The 15,197-nt window shown below is 38.2% G+C and overlaps 1 protein-coding gene across 1 annotated transcript in view; it reads right to left on the reverse strand.

Moving 5' to 3' along the window:
- The window catches only part of TMPRSS11D (transmembrane protease, serine 11D), a 44,262-nt gene that overhangs the window by 12,109 nt on the left and 16,956 nt on the right, over nt 1–15,197 (reverse strand). Inside the window, exons 4-7 of the mRNA XM_014541791.1 lie at nt 9,863–9,930; nt 7,802–7,959; nt 5,324–5,362; nt 801–978 (exon numbers count right to left, since the gene is read on the reverse strand). Coding sequence (XP_014397277.1) covers nt 801–978; nt 5,324–5,362; nt 7,802–7,959; nt 9,863–9,930 — 443 coding nt within the window. The remainder of the gene's footprint in view (nt 1–800; nt 979–5,323; nt 5,363–7,801; nt 7,960–9,862; nt 9,931–15,197) is intronic.

Consider the following 15,197-nt stretch of genomic DNA (forward strand, 5'->3'; position numbering starts at 1 on the left):
TGCAAATTACCTGCCATCTTTGTCATGTTAATTTGCATACTCATGCCTCATTGGCTGGTGGGCATGGCTGGTGGGTGTGGCTTGAGCGTAGTGGAGGGATGGTTAATTTGCATGTTTATCTTTTATTATATAGGATAACCTGTATTCACATCAATAAAGAATTCTCTATAAATTGTTTAAACTAATTTATTTATGTTGCTCTAAGTAATTGGTCATTACTTTTGTGTTAGAACTTAGGCTTCCTTGAGGAAGGGGCAGTGTTTGTTTAATTAGTTTCTAAAATAGATAACACTGTTAATGGCATAGGCAGTTTGAGATCAGCCATCAGTCTCTTGATTAGCTTACATGATATAATGTGCAAATTTCTTGCAGCAAACTATTGTGCTAACATTTAACATGTGTGCATTAGCATATTTAATTCTGCCAATAAAACTAAGACATAAATAACAGTATGTCCCTATTTGCCCTAATTTGAAAAAATAAAAAAATAAAAACGAGGCTTGTGGAGGTTTGATAAATTTCCTAACTTTTGCAGCTAAGATTTAAATTAAACATTCTGACATATAAATCTTTGCTATTTACCATGGTGATATACAATTACCTGAAATACAGGAATAAATTAGCTAGCTGGAGGTGAAAAAATATTTTTGCTATCATGAATAGGAAGAAAATACTCATTTTTTTTGCACTGAATTATTTCTGACTCAATCTAATCATGTTTAGTCCTTAGGGTGTGGGTGGAGTCCTCATGTATATGTCTCTCCTAGTTGTTCCAGATGTGTAGGTAGCTGTGGACTCACCTTCTGAAGCAGTGAGCTGCTGTCAGGATCCATGTCTTACTGATCAGGACGCCACCACAGTGATGCACGCCATTCAGCTGTAGACTGACTTGCCATGGCCAGTCTCCTTCCTCAGCCTTTGTGCCTCCCACGACTCTCTCTTCAGACAATGATATTAGGTTCGGATGGGCCCCGCATTCTAATGAGAAAAGGGCATTAGTGTTTTGGGAATATCATGATTCATTTACTTTTGGGAGATGTTGCAAGAGTTCATCATTTATGACTTTTATGTATACTGTCTTTTATGTATTCTTTCCCAGGAAATGCTAGCCCTTCTAAAAGCATGATCAATATGCTATATTTTTAGGGTACTTATGTGACTACTGTTGCCTCTAAACTGAATTTTAGAGAACATTTCTGAACTTAATTGATGTGTTGCTTCAAATTCTGGAACAGCTTCAGAGTTCTCTGGAATTCCTCATGAGCTGGGGTTGGTCATGATAGGTCACTGTTGGGTTCACTAGGAAATTTCCATCTTCTTTGTAGCCTCACTACTCAGACTATTGTCTGTGACCTGCAATATGGGTATCCCTGGGAGCTATTAAAAATGTTGATGCTGTATGGAAACAACCTAAGTGTTTGTCCGTGGATGAATGGATCAAGAAAATGTAGCATGCGCGTGTGCATGTGCGTGCACACGCACACACACACACACACACACACACACACACAATGGAATAATGGTATAATATTTAGCCTTAAAAAGAAAAACATCCTGTCATTTGCAACAACATTAATGAACCTTGAATGTGTTGTGTTAACTGCAGTGAGCCAGACAAAAACAACTACTGCATGGTATCACATATGGAATCCTATATAATAAAAGAGAAACATGCAAATTAACTGTCCCTCCACTATGTTCAAGCCACGTCCACAAGCCATGTCCACAAGCCAATCAGAAGCGAGTATGCAAATTAACCCAAATAAGATGGTGGCAGCCACGGAGCTGGAGTGAGCAGGAGGCTTGGGTTGCCCCCCGTGATGGAGGAAGCCAAGCTTCCCACCTACCCAGGCCGGCCCTTGGCTCCACTCAAGGCTATAAAGTTTTAATTATAGAAAATAAATAAATCCCAGATTCCTGCTTCCAGCCAGCTGTGGCCTCCACTCAAGGAGGGGCTGGGAGCCTGGGTTGCTAGACCTGGGCTTCGCTCAAAGCTACAAAGTTTCAATTATAGAAGATAAATAAATCCCAGAAAAAAAAGGAGAGGCTGGGAGCTTGGGTCGTTGGGGGGCATGGCCAGCCTGAAAATGGCCCTCAGCCCCTCACCCAGGCTGGCCAGGCACCCCAGCGGGACCCCCACCCTGATCCGGGACACCCTTCAGGGCAAACCAGCCAGCCCCCACCTGTGCATGATGCCTCTATCCTACATAATAAAAGGGTAATATGCAAATTGACCCTAACAACAGAACGACTGGGAATGACTAGTCACTATGACACACACTGACCACCAGGGGGAAGATGCTCAATGCAGGAGCTGCCCCCTGGTGGTCAGTGCGCTCCCACAGGGGGAGCTCTGTTCAGCCACAAGCTAGGTTGACGGCTGCCAGCACAGTAGAGGTGCCGGGAGCCTCTCCTGCCTCCTCAGCAGCGCTAAGGATGTTTGACTGCAGCTTAGGCCTGCTCCCCTCTGGCAAGTGGACATCCCTTGAGGGCTCCTGGGCTGCCAGAGGGATGTCTGACTGCCAGCTTAGGCCCATTCCCCCAGGGAGCGGGCCTAAGCCAGCAGGTGAACATCCCCTGAGGGGTCTCAGATTGCAAAAGGGTACAGGCCGGGCTGAGGGACACCCCCGAGTGCACAAATTTTTGTGCACCAGGCCTCTAGTCTTAAATCAAAGTCAAACTCATAGAAACAGAAAGTAGAAAGTTGTTGTCAGGGGCTGAGGGGGATGGGGGGAAAGAATAAGGAAAGTTTGGTGAAAGGGTACAGACATTTAGCTATAAGGTGAATATAGTGTGAGGATCTAATGTAAAACCTAGTAATTACAGTTGATAATACTGTATTGCATAATAGAAATGTTCTAAGAGAGCAGATCTTAAATGTTTCACCAAAAAAGATGGGGGAGGGGTAAATATATGAGGTGATGGATGTGTTAATTAATTACATAGGGGAATCTTCCAAAGTTTGACATTGTCTAGTTTATATTTCAACTTGCAACTTTATTTGTTAATTATATCTCAAAGCTGAAAAAAGAAAAGAAATATTGACTCTCAGACCCACACTAGGAAACAAATCAGAAACTACATTTCCCCCTTACTTTATTGAGAAATAACTGATCAATATAATTGTATGTTTAAAGTGTACAATGTGATGAATTGATATACATGTACTTATTGTATAACAAAGATCAAGATAACACATCCATCACCTCACATAGTTAACTCTTTCCTATGTGTGTGTGTAGAGAGAAAGCTTAAGATCCTGTCAATTCTCAAGAATATTTTGTGGATCTAAAGTAATTCCTTTTCAAGTTTCTTTTCAACTAATTTCTTGAAGATTGCTGAGAGTATATCTTAAACATTCTCACCACACACACACACAAACAAGGTTTATTTAAAACTAGAGGCCCGGTGCACAAAAATTTGTGCACTTGGGGGGAAGGGGGGGGTCCCTCAGCCCGGCCTGTGCCCTCTCGCAGTCTGGGACCCCTTGGGAGATAACGACCTGCTGGCTTAGGCCTGCTCCCGGGTGGCAGAGGGCAGGCCCAATCCCTAGGTGCAGCCCCTGGTCGGGCTCAGAGCAGCAGAGGCCGGTGGAGCAGAAGGACATCCCGGCATCCCGATACCAGATGGCATGGCCTTCGGGTCATGGCCAAAGGGAAGGGCGCCGAGAGCGGCTCCACAATGGGGCTGCTGCCTACAGGCATCTGGTGGAGGGCAAGGGGTGGCAGCATCCACTGAGCAAGCGAGGTGTCGGGGGCGGTGGACATGGCCATGATGGCAGGCTAGGCCTAGGGGACCCTACACACGCACGATTTAATCGTGCGCTGGGCCTCTAGTAAACAAATAAAAATCTTAAGAGAGCCCATGATCACCGCAATGGCCAAAGCTGAAGTGGGCTGGGGTTGGCCAGTCACTCAGTTCCTCTCAATTCCCATTTGCATGATTTACTTCCTCTGGTTTATTACTAAGAAATTAGAGTTAAATCACCACCACCAATTTCTATTGTGGACCAGCTCTAAGGTAGTGATACTGCTTCAATATGACAACCATCCAAAGGCTTTTCTTTTTTTTCTTTTTTTTTTGTAACAGACTTCTCAGATGGAAAAGGTCTAGACTTCTATTAAGAATATACATGGACTGCGGACTGAAGGGTCCCAGGTTTGATTCCGGTCAAGGGCATGTACCTTGTTTGCGGGCACAACCCCGGTGGGGAGTGTGCAGGAGGCAGCTGATCGATGTTTCTCTCTCATCGATGTTTCTAACTCTCTAAGCCTCTCCCTTCCTCTCTGTAAAAAATCAATAAAATATATATATTTTAAAAAAAGAATATACATGGACCCCTAGCTGGTTTGGCTCAGTGCATAGAGCGTCAGCCTGCAGACTGAAAGTTCCTAGGTTTGATTCAGGTCAAGGACACATGCCTGGGGTTGTGGGCTCGGTCTCCAGTAGGGGGTGTGCAGGAGGCAGCCAATCAATGATTCTCTCTCATCATTGATGTTTCTATCTCTCCCTCTCCCTTTCTCTCTGAAATCAATATATATATATATATTAAAGAATATACATGGAACATATATTCCTTTGTTGTACCACCAACCAAATTCTCTAGAAATTTACTTAAGCACATTTTCACTAAAATGAAGAAGCATGCATTAAATATATAATAAAGTTGAACAACACCCATAGAGTAGCATTATCTTATAACATCATTTAAGTATCTGAAATAAGCCAGCTATTGAGGTATATTAAATTACTTTCTGACTACATTTTATCATCAGAGAACTGCTGTTTTCTAGTGATTATATTTCAGCTATCCTAGCCAGAGAGTATACAGAATGACAGTGGAAAGTAGTGACTTGTCCTTTAGGTTATCAACATAAAACTAGCAGCACATTTTATAATTTTAAAAAATTTATACTTTATAATTAACGTAATTCCACAACAAAGCACACTATTCCGGTAGTTAGGAGAAGCCATATAAATGATATTACCCAACATAAATTACAATTCTACAGAAATGCCACCATAGGACCAGGGCAGGAAAAGCTTCCCAAAGCTGCCAAGAAATTTTTCACGAGGCCACACTTGTTACAGATTGGGAGGAATGCCACTGCTACGGCTTCTTTCCTCGAGGAGGGGAAACCTGAATAGCACTCTATCGCCAATGGAATCAGCAGTGTCTTATCTTAACAACATCCCACGTGAGTGAACTAAGAATAAAGGTATCACTTCAATAGACGCTGCCTTGGCAAAGGGCACAACTGACTTGACCACTTACTCTGTATATTCTGGTAAATCATATTTATAGAATAATTTTAAAAGTTACCTTGATTGAACATATTTACTGCTTCCTGGTCATCAATAGCTGGTGTCAAAAAACAAAAAGACTGAGATTAGTACATTAAGGACTGTGTGCAATTTTATTGTAATTTCTTAAAGGGTAGCCCTCAGACACCCATAGTCAGAAACACTTGGACAGCTGCTAAAATACAGATTCCTCGGCTCCTCATTTAGTAATGACATCACTTCCACCAATTGCTAGACATCTGAAATGGCCTTTTAACTATTTCTTTCTTGCAATTTTCACATCTTATTGGTTTCCACATTTTGTACCTTCTAGCTTCTAATTTTCCTTTGAATTAGCCCCATTCTCTCCATCCCTTTGACTATTGCATTAGTTCATGCTTTGGTCATTTGACACCTATACTCTTAAAATAATCTTCAAACTGGGTTCCTTTGCACTTTGCATGCATCCATCTCTATTTTACCAGGCTGATTTTTCTAAAAATGTATATCAGGTCATATTTTTCTCTGATTGAAATCAGCTTCATATTTCCTATAAGCTAAATCTAAACTCAGACAGGCTTATCATGCTCTCTAAAATAAATCTATGCAAATTTATTGGCTGCCAGTAGTTACACAGGGCTTTGGTATCTCATCTGCTGTGTCAGAGGAGCTAAAAAATCCTTTTAGAGGCAACAAAAATAAAAAGAGCTGACCATTGCTTTTCCTTCTTAGAATAAGAGAGACTTGACTTCAAATCCCGACGCCCCTACATGTTGACTCAATTATCTAGCTTTTCTGAGTGTTAACAATAAAAATATAAAATAGGATTGCTGTGAGGATTAAACAAACTATAGTGTCTGAGTGTCAGCCAGTCAGAAAGGACATGACCAACCATGGAACTGGAGCAGTGTCTTGGAGGTCTGTTCTGTGCCAAGAATTAACTCTTTACTTGCTGGCAGAGGAGATGGGAGTCCAGGGTAGGACTGGGAGGGCTTGGAGGGGCTGGGGAGAAAACTTTGTAGTCCTGGTGCAATGATTGTTTACCAACGAATTTCAAATTGCTTTCCTCTCTGTTGGTAAAATCCAGATTAAATAGCAGTCCAGTGTGGGGGCCACCAAAATCCTTTAATCTTGAATTTATTGTGAGAGAATCATGGTTTATTAAACATGTTATAAGACAAAGTTGGAGGAGTGTCCTTAAATTTTATGCATGTACTAAGTAATTCCTTTCCTTTAGTCATGCAACAAATATTAATGGAGTATCTATTATACTAGATACTGAGTAGTAGAAGGACAGTAGGATCAACAAGGCAGACTAGTTCTTGCCTTTAGGAAACTTACAGAAGAGGATGAAGATAAACAGTACAAAAATCACATAAATAATTTTGTGGTTTTCTTTAAGATAAATACTATGAAGGTAAATTAAAGAGTCTGTGACAAGGGTAGGTAGTTGAGTAACGGAAGTTAGAAAAGGTTTACATTAGAAAATAATAATTCTGATGAAAACTGACAGATGCTCAGGGGCCGATCTAGGGAGTATTATAACAAATGGGAGCAATGCGTGCAAAGGCCCTGAAGCAGGAAGAGAGGAGCCTGGCAGTTGGGGAAAATGAAAGTGTGGCCAGAATGAGGATGAGAGTGGTATAATACGAGGCTGGAGGGGTAAGTATGAACCAAATCATGCAGTGCTTTAGATGAAGTGGCTATATCCTTTATTGTCCAAACCAGGACATTTAGGGGGCAATAATTATCATGGTTCTTGGGATAACTGGCATGAACTGAGACTGTCCTGGGCAAACCAGAAAATATGGTATTCCACTTAAAGGTGTGTGTGTGTGTGTGTGTTTTGTGGGAAGCTGGGGGAGGCTTGTAAGCAAAATCATTTGTATTGTAAAACATTTCCTTAATGAGTTTGTAGAAAATAGATTGGAAGGGGCCAAGAAAAATATATAAGCAGAGCAGTATGAAGTCTGGTGCAAAAGTTCAAATGAGAGATGATGTTGGCTTGAACTAGAGAGGTAGCAATTGGGATGAAGAAAATAGACATAGATTCAAGAAAGGCAGAAGTAGAGATAATTTTCAGAAAGATTATAAAGATATTGCTAAATTTCCTAATTTCCTTCTTTATTCTACAAGTATTTACTAGAAATCTTACAGCTGCATGCTCTGTTCTGAGTGGGGTCATTAAATGGGTCTCTGACTTTAAGAAGCTATTTACCATTCCTGTAACATACATACAATTGAACACCTGACAACATTCCTCATAAGGAGTATTGAAAGGGAAAATTAATAAAGAATTTTTAATAAATAAAATTTACTATATGAATTCTAAATGATTCTTTAAACTTTAAAATGTTTCATATAGAGGGCTATATATTGTACCTAGCTTCATAATATATTGTTTTCACAAAGTTTAATTCCAGGGGGAAAAAAGGCCAGTTTCTCATTAATTTAAAACATGGGTTAGTTACATTGAAGGATATATTGAAATAAAATGGTAAAAAAACAAGGTACTTGCCTGCTACATCAGTCGGAGGGTTTATTTCCAAGTTTCCAAACTTATTCAGTATTTGATGTAAAACAGACTCAATTCTGCTTTTCATTGATGCTGCATTGTTATTTCTAGAGAATTTAAATTTCATAATAGTATCTGCCATCACAGCGCTGCCTTTTTGCCTGAAAACCATAAAGATATTTTTAAAAATGGATAATTATGATAATTTTCTGCCACAGACAGGGAGAATCTATTTGCAACTCAGAAAGTGACAAATGATTGGTACCTACTATAAATACGGAACTTCTACAAATCAGTAAGGAAAAGACCAACAAGAGAAAAAGTAGAAAATATATAAATGTGCAATTCAAAGGAGAGGGATCCTTAGTGAAAGATAAACATGTAAGTAGCTGCTCACACAGGACAGTGTTTTATACTTAATAATTTATTTGATCTTCATAACAACCCTGTCAAAGAGTCATGTCACTTCATCTTGGGAATTGTGAATAAAAACTGGCTTTTCAAGGGTAATCATTTCCTGATGTGTTTGCTTTCTGTAGCTCAAATTCTCCATTAACACACTATATTTTAATACAGAAGGGATAGGGGAAAAGTGTGTGTGTGTGTGTGTGTGTGTGTGTGTGTGTGTGGGCGCGCGTGTGTGTGTGTATTTAAGGCAGAGGGAATAGCTTATATAAAGGTCTGAGTTAAGAAGAGTGAAGAACTGAAAGAAGTCTAGTGGAGTAAAGAACAGAGTGGAAAGTAGTAAAAGATAAGATCAGAGATGAAGATGGTAGGAAGAAGTCAGATAAAGGAAGGTTTAGTAAGTTTTTTAATACATATATGTATTAAAATACATATATGTCTCTTTGAGACATTTTATTTATATATGTATTAAAAATATATATACACACATATATACACACATAAGTATATACATATATAAATACATACATAATGTGGATTGAAGGAAAGACAAATTAAAAATGACTCATATTTCTTTCTTGAGCAACTAGGTTAAAGCTTTTACCATTAATAGAGGTATGCAACACTAGAAGAGTAACATTTGGTGAAGGAGAGATGATAGGTTCAGATTTGGAAATAGGTTCAGCTAAGGGTAAGTGAATAAAGGGACAGAAAATACAGATAGCTCATTCAGTCCTACATGTTTTGAGAGCTGGTGGATAGTACAGAGACTTTCACAAGAAGGTACTAAGGCAAATGTGCACTGAAGTGCATTTTGGAAAATACTTTTTTCATGGATTCTGCCCACTCCTCTAACTCTCAACAAAATTTATCTGTCCAGAGCTCTATCTCCATGGCTTCTTATTAGGTGACTCTACAGAGAATAAGAAAAATTAATTTTCTTGTAGTATTAGTATTTGAGAAAGAACAGAATCATTCTTCTTTCAAAGATGTTTGCACGTTGTTTGTAGAATTGAGCAATGTGGGCATTTGAGGCATTTGTGGTAGGGTTAGTGAAGGGTGACTATTTTAGTTGTGAATGCTTGTCGTATCACATCATGTAAATAGGTACACATTCAATTAAGGCAGGAATGGCAAATAGCTAGCATGCATGCTGCTACTCCTGCTGTTATTAATTCATGACAGACATGCTTGCATTTGCCATAGCATCTTTATATTACAGCATTCCAGGCAAACAAAAACCCAAAGCCACTTTTGATGTTGGCTGTAGTGTTCTGATCTTGGATGTATAAGGCCAGGACCACAGCACTGCATAACTCCAGGGGACCCTGTTTACATAGACTGCATTGTGAATGGTATCCACTGGATTTATACAACAGGACAGCCCTGTTACCATAACTTCACCCAAATCTCTCTCCACCCCTTCCTCTTTTTCCTACCAAAAATTAAATGTAGTTATTTATATTAGTAGGTAAATAGGTCATATCTGACATGTTTTGTTTTTGTTTTGGCATTGTTTTTTAAACTTCTTATGATACTATTCTCATAATATTGCATTGAATTCTGTGAAAGTTTCATTCATTATTCATGCTGTGAATAAAAGTCAAATGGGCCAAATTGCATCCAAGTTTCCATACTTTTTGATATTGTTCCACTTACCTCAGTTTGACAACATGAGCTCGGATGAACTGATTTCTTAAATCTGATTTTTTGAATGTTGTAGTAATCTGTAGAAATAAAGGGGGGAGGAAACCCTCTGTAATTACAGTTCTTCTCCTTAATCTTTGCTCCCAACCTCGCAACATGAGACTTATGTAAATGAGATAATAGGGACTGAGTAACTAGTTCAGCTCAGTTTAGTTCCATTCCATTTCAGAACACATGGGATTGATTTAGGCAGGTTATATAACCTTTTGATGCAGGCCCATTTTTTTCATTTATTGCACAAAGATGATAGCGGATAAGATGTGTTTCACCAGAAGACATTCTAAATACACTAGATGCTTTACTCAATGAGAGACCGTGTTATGTGATTTGGTGGCAAGCCAACATTAGGGAAGTCCACTGGTACAGCTTATATTGTGTAATCCTTTTAACAACTGCTTTTAAAAGTTAAAACCAGATTAAAATGGGTAGCAATGGAGATCTTGAAGAGAAGGGGAGAAAAAAGCAAAAGGCAGTCTTTTCCTTGATATTTCTAATTAATATGTAAGCATCAGGTATTTTTAGCATCAGTTGGTAATTTCCTGACCTGCCCTTAGCTATCTCCCTGAATCATTGCTCAGTCCCAGCAAGGATGGCCCTCTTGAAGTTTAGCTTTACAGTGAACGAGGAGTGGTTCTAGGACTGGAACAGTTCCCCCAAATTGCAAGGTCAGATATAGTAAGGTTTTGTAATTGAGAGTGGATTCCACTCCTTTATACTGTGAGGTTGCACCAAGGTGGAGTTGGATATGAAAAGATGAAGGTAGGGGAATAAAGTAGCATGCTGAATGCTACAGTAAGCCAGATTTTGAAGCCAATTCTTTACATTGTAAAGTTTATGCAATCTCTATTACACCATCTTGTATTTTACTTTTTCAATATCCATTTCTGTAGGCAGATGTCAAACCAGCCAGCTGTTTGACAAAATGGTAATTTCTTTTCTAGAGAGGCCTTGAACATTTTTAAGCATGAGACTAGCATTTTCTAAGTTAGCTGGTTGAAGAGGATGGAAAACTTCACAGGTGGAGTGAATGGCACATGCAAAGTTCTGCAGTGGGAACAAATAGGTTGTGTTTAAAGAATAAAAGAAGGCCAGTGTGAGCATGCAGCATAGAGAGCAAAGGGCCTAGGGTGATAGGAAAGGCCAGACCATGCAGCATTATCTTAAATAATGGGAAGTCACTGACATTTTTTAAGTAAGAGGAAAATATAATCAGATTGCAATTTGAGAACAGTATCTCTGGCTGTGTTATTTCTTAGGGAAGAAATAATGCCAATTAGTTATGGTGCTATTTTAGTACTCTAGAGTAGAGGTGATGGCTTGGATGCGTGTGGTGGTAGCACAGAAGGAGAGATATGAATGGATTTGAAAAATAATGTGGGATAAAACCTACAAGAATTGGTAATGAATTTGATATTTGGAATGACAGAGAGCAGTATGTCAAGGGTGAATTCTAAGTTTTTGGTTTGAAAAACTGAATAAATGACATTATCATTAATGTGGCTAGGATTATTAGAAGAAGGCTAGGATGGCATGAAAAGATCATATATTTGGTTTTGGGACATAATATATTTGATATATTTTTTTAAAAAATGTCAAGTAGAGATATCAAGCTGGCAAATGGGTGAAAAGGTCTGAAGTACAAAAGAAAAGTCTGGGCTGGAGATAGAGTGAGTCACTAGTATATATTTTGGTTGAAGTCATGCTCATAGATGAGATTATCTAGAGATAGAAAACAGTGTGAGAAGAGAGGAGGGAATAGGCCAAAGCCTTGGGGAATTCAACATTAAATGGCCATGTAGAGGAGCATGAGCTTGTAAAGGACATAGAGGAGTGGCCAGAAAGGTAGGATAAGAAAAACAGGTGAGTGGGTGGCACAAATATCTCTCATGGAAATCACAAAATCATAGGCTTTTTGTATTAGAAAGTACTATAAAAATCATCCCAACAAATTTATTTTACTTATGAGTAAACAGAACCAGAAAAGCAAAGTGAATTGCTTAATATAATAGAAGGTTCCAGGACTAGTTCACTGCTCATTAAGTAGAACAATGCTGTCTATGGGACAAGGATAATGAGGGTACTGATGTTACCAATGGGAAATTATATGATTCTTGGATTTGTGGTCAGGAGACCTTGGTTTAAATTCTGGTTCTACAACTTTCCAGTTGAATGGCCTTTGATGTTTCTTAATCTCACAACCTTTGCTTACTAGCCTATAAAAATGATTTATTAATTCATATGGCTGTTATGAGTTAAAGGTTAGATAATATATGTCAAAGTGCTATATAAACTATAAAGCACAATTTTAAAGTATTATTCATGTTATGTTTTAAATGTTTTATGTGTTTTTACAGAAGGATAAATGTATAAGATTACCAAAATCATACATCAGAAAAATTTCACAGGAGATCTTGCTTTGACAGGTGTTTAAATAGATTCTAAAGCCATAGTACTCTAAGTAGTTTGGTACTGTGAGGCAAGATTAATCAGTGGTAGGGAGTAGAATACAGAAAAATAAAAGGAAGAATTTAGTGTATGATAAAGGTAGCATGACAAATAAATCAATTACACTATTTAACACATAGTTTTGGTACCACCACCTAGCTATTTCTTGGGAAAAAACTGTATCTCTATCTTACTATAAAATAAATTTCAGATGAATCGAAGATAAAATTACAAAAACTGAAATAATTAAAGTACAAAAAAGGAAATGTGAGTGAACATGTTAGAATATTTGGAGTGGAGAAAGACATGTTTAACTTGGCATCAAAGTAAGAAATCATTAAAATGATTGATAATTTTAGCTACATAAAAATACTGAACCTATTGGGCATAAAAAAATCCTACATTATAAACAAGGTTGAAAGTCAAATCCCATATCAGGAAAATATATGCAACATGAATGATAGATAAATTTTAATATTCTAATAAAGAAAGCCCCCCCCCCAAGATTATGTAAAAAGGACAAATGCTTCATCCTATATAATAATCCTATATAATAAAAGGGCGGTATGTAAATAGACCGAATGGCAGAACAACTAAACAACCAATCAAAGTATAATATGCTAATGTATGCTAAGGCTGCTCAACAACTCACTATGACGTGCACTGACCACCAGGGGGAAGAAAGTCAACTGGTCAACCAGTCGCTATGACGTGCACTGACCACCAGGGGGCAGATGCTCTGACAGGTAGGTTAGCTTGCTGCTGGGGTCCGGCCAATCAGGACTGAGCAAGATGGGCTGGACACACCCTAAAGCCCTCCCACAGTCCCTCCCCAGCCCGATCTTGCACTGGTAAGGTCCCTCAGCCTGCCTTGCACCCACTCCCAATCCGTGACCCCTCAGGGGATGTTGGAGAGCTGGTTTCAGCTTGTTCCCACAGGCCACTCCCCTTGGGAGGGAACCAGATGCAGGGCTCATGGCTGGCAAGTGCTGCTGTGGCAGCACGAGCCTCTCCCAGGCGGCGTTGGACTGTGGGTTTCCACCAATCCCTGCAGGCCACCCAGAGGGACCACCCGTGCACAAATTTGTGCACTGGGCCTCTAGTTAATAATAAAATGGGCACTCTCATGACCAGGAAATTCATAAATAAAATAATAAAAATGACTTATTAATAGATGAAGGCAGGTTAAATTATACTAGTCATCAAAGAAATGCAAATCAAAATAATGACATATTGCTTTTTTCTTATTGGCAACAATGAAAAAGATTTACAATGCCTAGTGTTAATGCTGTGGAGAAATAAGCACACGTGTGTATACTTATATACCACTGGTGAGAATGTAAACTGGGGCCCTCTGGAGTGCAATCTAGAAATTAAGATAAATGTTTAAAATACATAAACTACTCTCTATTGGTATAAGAGGTGCTTGAATAAACACATACATGGGGAAAACAAACAAATAGAAGTATTTTAAATATTCAAATATTCAAAGCATAACCCTTCACTTCCTTATTCTTAGTGTGTGGTTTGCACATAATGTTTTGGAAAAGGGAGGGAGTAACTTTAGTGTAGAGACCTGACAAATACTACTTCAGCCAGGTGATCAAGGTCAACAGTGAAAAGTCATGTTGCTAATATGCACCCCCTTCATATGATGTAAGGAACATGACTCTTTTCCTCTGTGGTCTTCATCCCCCAAACCCATAATCCTTGTTTAACCATGAGAAAAAACCTCAGAAAAACCTCAATTGTGGGACATTCTATAAAATACCTGGTCAGTACTCCTCAAAGCTGGCAAGGTTATAAAAAGCAAAAAAAAAAATCTGAGGAATTGTCCTCGTTTACAAGAGCCTAAGGAGACATGAGAACTAAACGTAATATCGTATTCAAAGTTGGGATTTGGGAACACAACAGAAAAGTACGTTAAGTAAAAATGAAGGAAATTAAATAAAATAAGGATCTTGGTTAATACCAATGTATCAACATTGGTTCATTAATTGTAACAAATGTACTATTGTATGTCAGTGGTAATGACAGAGGAAGCTGGGTGTGATGTATAAGGCAATTCCATATTATCTTTATAACTTTTCTGTAAATCTAAAATGCTTCTACACACCGGGGAAAAATGGCGACCAGCAGGAAGGTAGGGAGGGAGCTTCTACAATAAAATCTTCAGTAAAAACAAAGAAAACATTTGAAAATCTCTAGAAAAATTTTTTTAAAATGCATAGATCCCATACTCTGATAACTCTATGTCTGGTGCTATATACCCAATATATGATCATGCAAATGTGCGAGGATGTGTGAACAAGGGTGGTCATCAGGATGTTGAATATAATAGTGAAAAACTGGGAACAATTTAAAACTGCCAATAAAGGGCTGGTTATATAAAATATTATATATCTACACACTATAATACTACTTAGTTATTGGAAATGGTACATTTCTAAATTTATTGATATTTATTTCTATAACATATTTTTGAGAGAAAAGTAGATAAATTAGCATGTATAGTCTGATTCCACTGACAGATAATTATATGTGTCTGGGATGTATGATGTATGCCATCTGCATAGAAAGGTACCTGGAACATCAAAATGTTAATAGTAGATATATATGAGTGTTGAGATTTTATGCATGTTGAGATTTTATTTCTTTATATTTCTTGAATACTCTGAATTTTCTACATGTTTGTATATTATCTTTCTAACAAGAGATAGTACTAAAATACTTTGATTTTGATAACAAGGTATATATAATGATTTACTTTAAAAACATTCTTTGAGAATAAGAATAACAAGCTTAAATTAGGAAATATTTAAGAATTTTATATTAATAATGT

This window comes from Myotis brandtii, unplaced genomic scaffold (assembly GCF_000412655.1).
Source record: "Myotis brandtii unplaced genomic scaffold, ASM41265v1 scaffold28, whole genome shotgun sequence".
Taxonomy (NCBI): domain Eukaryota; kingdom Metazoa; phylum Chordata; class Mammalia; order Chiroptera; family Vespertilionidae; genus Myotis; species Myotis brandtii.